Here is a 9,096-nt window from a genome sequence, read left to right as displayed (position 1 = left end):
CCAGAGCTGGGAGATGTGTTTCTTTGCTACAAATGGTGTTCTGTAGTTCTGCCTATCTGTGTGACCTTTTGTGTATTGACTAATTTTACTTAGTAATCTGGAGTTGAAGCCCCATTTCAATTCCTTTTTTAAAATTCTCAATTACCTTAATTCCAAACCCCTCCTGTGGAACATATGTACTTGCAGTTTTAATGAAGCCTTTCTTCTTGCATTTTGGAAATGGTTACGTTTCCTCAAAAATGACGGGGATAATTCGGCTTTCTTATCCCATTTCCTTCCTCTGTCCCACCCTCCACGTCAAAAAATAAAATATAAAAAAGGCAACAGGAAATTGCCTTTCATCTTCCCAGCACCAGCTTTCTAGGTTTTGAACCAGAGTGTGTTTTTCTTGTTTTATCCAGAAAACCTGCACATATTTATGCTTCCTCTCTTAAAAAAAAAACAAGGGGTTTCTCAGGCTCTTAAAACCAAACTCTGTAATACTTTCTGATGAAAGTGCTGGCAGGAGCAGAGCTTCGTGGTTTGGGAAGATGCCTTGCATTCGGGTGGAAAAACTTATGCATTTGTGAGGTGCTGGTGCCAAGGTCCAGCTGACCGACTTTCAGCAGAGGGCAAAAGCCTAAAGAAGGAAGGTGAAGGCTTTTCAGACAATTATTTGTGGTTACTAACAATGTTCCTAATTGTTAGTGTGTTGTACTTACATACTAACAAGCATTTTCGAGGAAACATCCGTGGGACTAATTTTGGGGGGGGTGGTCTGGGGAGCACTTGTTGCTCTTTTAAAGCAGGGCACTCTATAGTTCTGATAGCAGGATGAGCTGAGGCTAGGCTTTATATGGATAGAGAGTTCTGATGCTGAGGGCGGGAGGGAGGTCAGGTTCAAAGTGTGCGGGAACAGGCAGTCACTCATGGAGGCTGAGAGGGATGCAGGGTCCTCCAATGAACTGCTCAGACAACCTGGGGCGTACAGGGAGTTTTCAAGTGTGGTGGGAAACGCAGACTTGGTTAGAATCTCGGCTTTGCTGATTTTTTAAGCCTGGGGACTCCGGATGGGTTACCCTGAGTCTGTTTTCAGATCTGTGAGATGTAGCTAAAACTACTTTGCAAGTTTTTTGGTGAGGACTAACAATATAGAGAGATGGTTGAAGAACAGAACTGGTAGGAGATCTCTGTATATGCACACACAATCCTACTTTGGCGGCATCAGATCACACACAATCCCACTTTAGCTGCAGCTCTGTACAGACCCGAAAATCAGTGGTCTCTAACCCTGAGCTCTTTGCAGCACTCTTTTCATCAATAAATATGGGGGCCTCTGCCCCACCTTGAAGGTTGTTATGAAGAATAAAGGAGGAACTATGTTCATTAGTTTCATTCAATAAAATTGCCTTCTTGTGTGTCAGGCACTGTGCTAGACAGAGGGGCTATGTGTGGGCAGAGGGTGGTCTGAGATGTGGCATAAGGGGTGGCCAGGGGCCGGAACTTGCAGCGCGTGGGAGACCATATAACAGTTTCAGGTTTTGTTCTACAGGCAATGGGAGGTGTAGCACTGTGTCTGCTACAAAGTGAGCACCTGATACATATTTCTTTCTGAACATTCCCACCAGCATTGCCGTTAGAAATTCAAGTTAAGCATATCTAAAATCAAACCCAGCCATCTTTGCTCTCTGACCCTTCCCTCTGAGTTGACTGCTTCTTTCCAAGGCACCTAGTTCTTTCTATCTCTAGAATAGACAATGCAGTTATCTTCCTTTGTTCTCTTTTCCTTTCTGCTGATTTAAAAAAATTTATTTATTTATTTATTTGACAGAGAGAAATCACAAGTAGGCAGGGAAGCAGGCAGAGAGGGGGAAGCAGGCTCCCCACTGAGCCCGATGTGGGGCTCAATCCCAGGACCCTGAGATCATGACCTGAGCTGAAGGCAGAGGCTTAACCCCCTGAGCCACCCAGGTGCCCCATCTGCCAATTTTTTTCAATTGTCTCTCATGTTTGATCACGAGCTAAGGACTTTATCCTACTGAGCCTATTTCTTCCTCTGAAATGGGGGCCATAGCTTGTAAGAGGATTAAATGAGCTAATACATGTAAATTGTTTAGCATGTGTCTAGCGTGTAGCGAATCTAAAGATCGGCTCTTATCACTCAGGGTTATGAACTGGAAATAAATACTAAGAGCAAGTTTTTCAGCTTGAAAAGAAGTGAGTTTGGTCTACCTCATCAGATTCACCTTTAAGCTCAGATTAGAGGCTTACTTATTCCGAACTCCATATTGCTAACAGGATAAGGCCCAGGATTCTTAAAAAGTAGATATTTAAGTTCCTTCCCTACCTCCCAGCTTTTTCATCTCCTACCTTAGAACCAAACTAAAACATTTAGTATTACATAAATAGTCCTCCTGGTCTATCACTGGTGTTTGCTATTGCCACTCCCTCTGCCTGAGAAGGCCTAGGTCCTTCCATAAATCTCTCTTCTATTAGTTATATAGTCTATTTGGCAAGTATTCAGAGCCTACTGTGTCCTGGTACTAAGTACTTGGAATACACTGACTAAGACAAAGCCCCTGCCCTCAAAACCTATGCAGAGGCAGGCCAGACAAATACAATGTAACATACAAACCATTTTTAATATATAAAACAAACATATGTACTACATGTCAAGTATTGGTGAAGACAATATATGTGCACATTCCTTCTATCAAAGTACGAACTCAAAGGCTGGAACCAGGTCTTAATGCAAAATCTTTGTATCCTCTTACAGTATCTTGTATTTGGAGGTGCTTGATATTTTGGAATAAATAATATTCTGGAGATTTTTTTTATACTGTCAAATACTAAATTGCTAAAAAGTAACAGGACTGCATTTAAATTCAACATAATGAGGTCATCTGTGCCTGCCTGTGCTCCATTCTGCTGTTGAGAACTATAAAGGTTAAAGAAAAGATGATGTTGTCTTCTACGTTCAGGTGTTAGATTTTTTTTTTTCTCACCAAACATGCCTATTTTTATAATGGTCTGGTGTTCAAAGTGCAAGCTCAGAGTTGGGAGTCTTTTTTTTTTTAAGATTTTATTTACTTATTTGAGAGTGCAAGAGAGAGGGAGAACATGAGCGGGGGGAGGGGCAGAGGGAGAGGGAGCAGCAGACTCCCCAACGAGCAGAAAGCCCAATGTGGGTGGGACTCGATCCCAGGACCCTGGGATCATGGTATGAGCCCAAGGCGGACGCTTAACTGTCTGAGCTGCCCAGGCGTCCCTGAGTTACTCTGCAAATCCCTTAGCCTTAGTTACACAAAGGCAAAATGGGGCAGCTAAGAGTACATATAGAGTTATCAGTGAGAATTAAATGAGTTCCTGGTATCTAATAGGTACTTAATGATAATAGCTATTATGTTGTTATGGGGTGGGAATAGGCTTAATTGGTTTTTAGTATCCATGGACACTTGTGTGAGACTGTAGTTCAGGAAGCTTCTGAGAGAGAAGAGATTGACTTGGAGCAAAGACTTAAAAAAAATTATAATTTGGTAATTCAAAAAAATGAACGTTTGCTAAGAATGTAAAGAATCCAGAAAAGAGCCAAGCTTTCCTCTGACCAGATTTATTGAATGTAAGAAAATTCTATGTACAAAGTGACTGGGACCTGCTGCTTCAAAACATGATCCTTTCTTACTAATATTTGGATAAGTCATCCATTGAATGTCCAAAAGAAGTGTGCTCTAAAATTAAGAGAAAAGTGCCCAATGCACATGAAATAAATGGCCTGACTACTAGGACTGGTGTAGTTGTCTAAGATAATTTACACAGGCAGGATTGAGCCCCGTCGATAGGCTGCTGGAGAACCGCCATGAGCCATCAGGAGGCCATCTTGTGCACCGCCACGGTGATGCCGTCATGTTTCTGGATCATGATGTTCCTGAAAGGCAAAGATATTCCGTAAAAATGTTACAAGTGGGAGTCTGCTGAAGATTAAAGACACTGTTTGGTTTAAGATACAACTAAAAAAGTATTATTTATCATTTTTTAAGGTATAAAAGCAATATATGAATATAAGAAAACATTTGGGAAATACAGAAAAGTATAAAATATACAAATGAATCTATAATCCTACAGCTCAGAAACAGGCACTACTGTGTTCTGTTAGCTGCATGTATACCATCCGTGCGTTTGTCTGCTCTTTTTACAAAACTGATCACACTGCACAGTTCCGTTCTCTGCTTTCATCACTTACTATTACTCCGAGGATGCTCACCCGGAACAGCTTTAGTATTTCTATTACTATGGAAGTGGTTTCTGTTCCTTGATTGGTCTTTGCCTATGCTATTTATTACTTTCTTTTTCTTGACAGTCAGGACAATTCTTACTCTTCATTTAAATGTCACTATGGTCTGAAAGCACATTAAGCTTCGGAGATCAGTCTATTTTGTGGTCCAAAGAGTGAAGAGCCTCCTTCCAAGTTCTTTGAATGCAAATTGCTAATAACACAGGGCAGGCCCCACTCAACCTTCCCAGCGACTTTTCTGATTAAAAAGGAAAGAATCTGTCAACATGTACTCACCCATTATCTGATTCTAGACACACCACAGGGATATCAGTGGGGTCTGAGGTCAGCTTAGCTGCTTGCTGGGCTAGAACGGATATCACCCCGGCATGCTCATCTGACAGGGTCCCACGGCCTGGAAGACAGAGATGTAATCGTGTCAATGAGTACACAGCTATAGTAGAATCTCTCACTGATTTATTCACAAAAAGAAGGCTCAGTTCATGGTCTTTTAGGTTAGGTACCGACATGAAATGATTTTGTCCTGATACTCAGCTGGTTACATCAGCGAGAAAGCCAGACAACAGTTCTTAAATCAATAAAGCGTCAGGAGACACTCAATTTCCAATCACTCTCATCACCATCTCTGAACACCTTCTCACGCCTATAAGGAAACTGTAATTCAAGTCAGTCTGAAAGCCATAAATGCCTTTTACAGGAAGCTTTGTGAAACCAACAAGACACTCAAAGGTGAAGTTGACAAAAAGCAGTAAGGGCAAGAGACTTGTTGAAACGAATAATTTTCCTCATGGGAAATCTGATTTTCTTTCAGCAAGCTCAACCTTAAAGGATACAAGTCTTTACTCAGGAGTTCAGTTGCAAGATCACCTTGTTGACAGTACACGTGAATATTCTGTGCGCAGTTATTTCGACTTGAATAAACTGGCTGTTTTCAAATACAAACTTAACTGGCTTTTTGTTAATATTTGTTTTCGCCTGTAGATAATCTTGGGTGCCCCATACAAAAGGTAATTACTAAGTTTACACTTCCACATACAAAGGCAGCACAAGCTCGCCTGCTTGGAACTATGGTGGATAACAGACACACCAGTGTGGTAGAGCCGGCGGATTTCCTATGGTTACAGAAAACGCTAACTGGACAGACGGTGCAGTCTTTTGGGCCCTGAAGGTTTCTTGGAGGAACTTACCTCATTTTAGATTTCCACACCTGAATTTCAGGCTTTCCATCAACCAGCACCTCAAGTAAATCTGCCTTTTTTCTCCCAACTAGATTTGTATAAAATCTGAGTTACACAGATTACCTCTTTCAGTTACCCTCCCAGCAGAAATTCAGAGCTTTAAAAATTCCTGCAGTAAAGAGGAGTAAGGAAGGAGGAGTCCTTGGTTTACGAGTTAGGACATGAATTAGCTGAACACTTTAGTTACTTACCTTTCAGGATTTATCTCCTCATCTGTAACTCTTACCATTTATTGAGCATCATGTCTGGGTTCTGTGCTGAGTGTTTCACACACATTATATAATCTTACAACACTGTGACTAAGAGGTTTTGGAGCCAGACTGAAATCCTATCTCAACCCTAGCTCTGTGACCTAGGGAGAGTTACTCAACCTCAATTTCTTCATCTGCCTCAAAGGGCTGCTACAAGGATTAAATGACTTAGTTTGGGGAAAGCACTTAGAGTGGTGCCCGGCACATAGCAGGTGCTCAATAAATGCAATTCTATAATTACTGTCATTATTAAACCACAACCCAGTACAGAGATCCTGGGTTGGCATAGCCTTGGCAGCTCATGTCCTTTCCACCCGTGTCAGCCAACTGCCCTAGACCTTTGCTGCCCAATGCCCCCTCGCTGGCCAAGGCCCGCCTGCTCAGCACCATCCTGTACCCCACAGAGGCCCAGATGAGGGCTGTGCCTGTGCAGGCGGCCTCGGTGCTCATGCAGGGTCCGGGCAGTTCTACAGATGGGCTGCCAGTATCCTGATGTGCCTCCTCTGACATGAGAGGGAATCAAAGACCATGTTCTTTATAAAAACAAACAAATCAAAGTCTTTAAACTCAATGAAAAAATCGACCCAGAAAAGCTCTAGGTAAATTCCCATTTGATGAAAAGAACAAATGGCTTAGACCGTGTGGACCAAGTGGAGATTATCGTGGCCATGGAGGAGGACTTTGGGTTTCACATTCTTGATACAGATGTGGAGAAGTTATTGTGCCCACAAGAAATTGTATATTACACTGCAGATAAGAAGGAGGTATATGAATAAAATATCAGACCCCTTTCTCCACTTAGAGAAGACAAGGAAGATACTGGTAAGTATCTGGAAGTGACATTATCACTGACTTTGACAGAGTAATTCTGTTTAGACTTGTATTTAAGAGTTTTTACCTTTGAAAAGAAATCTATACAACCAACCAATTAGCCAACCAACAAAAACAACCCAGCAGAGAAACTGAGGCTCAGAATTTTTGGTCCAAGGTCACACTATTAGCAATGGAAGAGCAGGGGGCCGACCCCATGCATTCAACTCTGAAGCTCTCATTTTTACCGCCTACTCTCTTACTCAGGTGTATTCGGACTACAAAACAGCACTGTCCATCTTCCTGGGTTATTGTGAAAATCAGAGATAAAGTACACAAAACCCTAGCAGTCTGCACCCATTCTCAACCTATGGTACCTGATGTCATTATCTGAGGTCCTTACTAGACCCAATTTAAAATAATTCAAATACTATTTTAGTAGAAACAATTTCTAGTGCTAGAACTGCAAGGACCACTTCTACCTTCATCAATACCAACTGAAAAGTTTCAATTTTCTAATCCTGTTTGGAGATAAACTCTACTCTCACCAAAGAACCCAGAAAGCGGCAGGATAACAGGAAGTACAAAAACTAGAGAACAGCACACTAGGCTCCTAGTCAATATCAAATGCTATGCAATCCACCAGAGTTGACCGTGACATACTTACAGCCCAGATTAAGTCCTTGTGAATCTGTGCACAGGACTCCAACAATGGATGGATTCTTCATTCTAATTCCAGGAGCACCAGAGGAATGAAGGAGATGATGTCAGGAAATGAATTTAAATAATTATAACACACACTTACAGGTTTTTTTTATGTACCAGGCACTGTTGCGCTTTAAACCACTGCTTTTTTATCACGCTGAGAAAAATTAAACTACAATGAACTACTTTAAATTTAATAGTTAAACCAATGTACGTGTGATGGGAGAAAAGATTATGTCAGGTACTGCTGAGCTTCCGAGAGCCGCAAACATGACAATTTATCAGTATTTTGTCGCCGTTGTTCAAAATGACGAAAAAACACTGGTTGCCTCCAGGAGGGGAAGTGGGAGAAACTGAGGAGCGCTGGTGGGAGGGAGCTGTTTCCCGGTGCGCCTATCTTGTACTTTCAATTTTACACCCTACATGGATATTACTTGTTCGAAAATTTGAGAGGTCTTTCGTTTCCTCAAGCACCAAGTAACTGGTTACACACGCGAGGAGAGACTTGTGTTTATGTTCACGTTGCAGGGTTCGCTTTGCACACCTGGTACAACCTTCCCCCAAATGAACCCGTTTCCTAAAACTACTGAGGAACGACCCTGCCATACAGACAACTGCAACACGACGGGCGGTTTTGGCCTTGGGCTGCGGAAACTAGCTCCCGGAGGGAGGGTGCGGGGCCCCGGCGGGATTGCGGGATTTTAATTCCGGGTCACCCCCTCCACCCCGCGGCCGCGGGACAGGGCTCGCCGCGTCACCCTCTCCCCTACCCCCAGGCCCGAGGGTCGCGCGGCGTCCCGGACACGCCCGGCCGGCAATCTCAGCGCGCGCCCCGTGTCCCGCTCAAGTCCCCCCGCCGCGCTACTCACGTATCCTCCAAGTGCTGCTCCAAGGTGGCCTCCATCCCGCCTGCCCGGCCGGGGATCCCTCAGCTCGACACCTCCTTCTCCGCCCCAGGCCCGGGGCGCGTCTCGCTCACGTGACCCGGGCCGGGCGCAGCGGGGGACGGCGCCTCCGAAGGGACAAACTTCGCTGGGCGACCTCCGCGCTGTGTTTGGAAAAGTTGGTTCTGCCTCCGCCGCCCAGATCCGCAACCGGGTGACACGAGTAGTTCCCGCACGAGGAGAGGTGTGCGGCCGGGCTGCACGGCCTCAGTTCCGGCCTGGCACCGTGTCTCGGCGTTGTCGACCTTTGCATTCCCGTTCAACCGACTCCGAAACCTTCAGGCCAGATCTTGTTTGCGTTTTGCAATAACCGGGCGGGTCAGACAGGGTGAGATCCAGGCGGTGCGGCAGGGACAGAGAGAGACGCAGAACCCTGGTGCACAGTCGTGTAGGGGAGGTGACGTGCGCGCGGGGGCTAGAAGACCACCTGCAACTCCGTGAAAACCCCAAGCTAGGTATTGGGAAGACATTGGTTCTTCCTTTGGCGAGGGCGCAGGAAAAGAAGGTGTCACCTGTAAAGAAGACTGGGTAGGACTACTTAAAAATAACTTTAAAAGAGCAGTTGTGAAATAAGGAAAGCCACCCATAGTCTGTCCAGAGAGGACTTAAAATCCCGTGGAGAGGGGCACCTGGGTGGGTCAGTGGGTTGTCAGACTTCCTCTTGGGTCTTGATCTTGGGGTCCTGGGATGGAGCCTCGTTCCTCGTGCTGTGCTCCCAGCTCACTGGGGAGTCGGCTTCCCTCTGTCTCTGTCCCTCTTCCTCTGCCCGTACCTTGCTCATGCTTTCTCTCAAATAAATTAATAAAATCTTTTTAAAAATCCCTTGGAGAATTTTCAGTGTTTTTATTCATTTTTTTCTTTTTTAGGCAAAATTGACA

The 9,096-nt window shown here is 44.3% G+C and overlaps 1 protein-coding gene across 1 annotated transcript; it reads right to left on the bottom strand.

The window, feature by feature from the left end:
* Positions 1–3,573: 3,573 nt before the first annotated feature.
* On the bottom strand, positions 3,574–8,451 carry LAMTOR5 (late endosomal/lysosomal adaptor, MAPK and MTOR activator 5). Its single transcript, XM_080800882.1, has 4 exons — positions 8,144–8,451; positions 7,237–7,298; positions 4,547–4,664; positions 3,574–3,904 (listed from the first exon to the last, which is right to left on the bottom strand). The coding sequence occupies exons 1-4, from the start codon at positions 8,176–8,178 to the stop codon at positions 3,844–3,846; spliced, it is 276 nt and encodes a 91-aa protein (XP_080657008.1). The 5' UTR covers positions 8,179–8,451; the 3' UTR covers positions 3,574–3,843.
* Between the last annotated feature and the right edge of the window lie 645 nt (positions 8,452–9,096).

Source organism: Martes martes (genome assembly GCF_963455335.1).
Source record: "Martes martes genome assembly, chromosome: 4".
In the NCBI taxonomy this organism is placed as follows: domain Eukaryota; kingdom Metazoa; phylum Chordata; class Mammalia; order Carnivora; family Mustelidae; genus Martes; species Martes martes.
The sequence above is the reverse complement of the archived record's forward strand: the minus strand, read 5'-3'. Positions and strand labels throughout refer to the sequence as shown.

What these genes read in the sequence shown, in the direction of transcription:
- LAMTOR5 (XM_080800882.1), bottom strand. Translation starts at nt 8,178, where the DNA reads ATGGAGGCCACCTTGGAGCAGCACTTGGAGGATAC. An exon ending in GAGCAGCACTTGGAGGATAC is followed by an intron (nt 7,299 to 8,143) that starts GTGAGTAGCGCG and finishes TCCTGGAATTAG; the next exon opens with AATGAAGAATCCATCCATTG. An exon ending in TGTCTAGAATCAGATAATGG is followed by an intron (nt 3,905 to 4,546) that starts GTGAGTACATGT and finishes TTTGCCTTTCAG; the next exon opens with GAACATCATGATCCAGAAAC.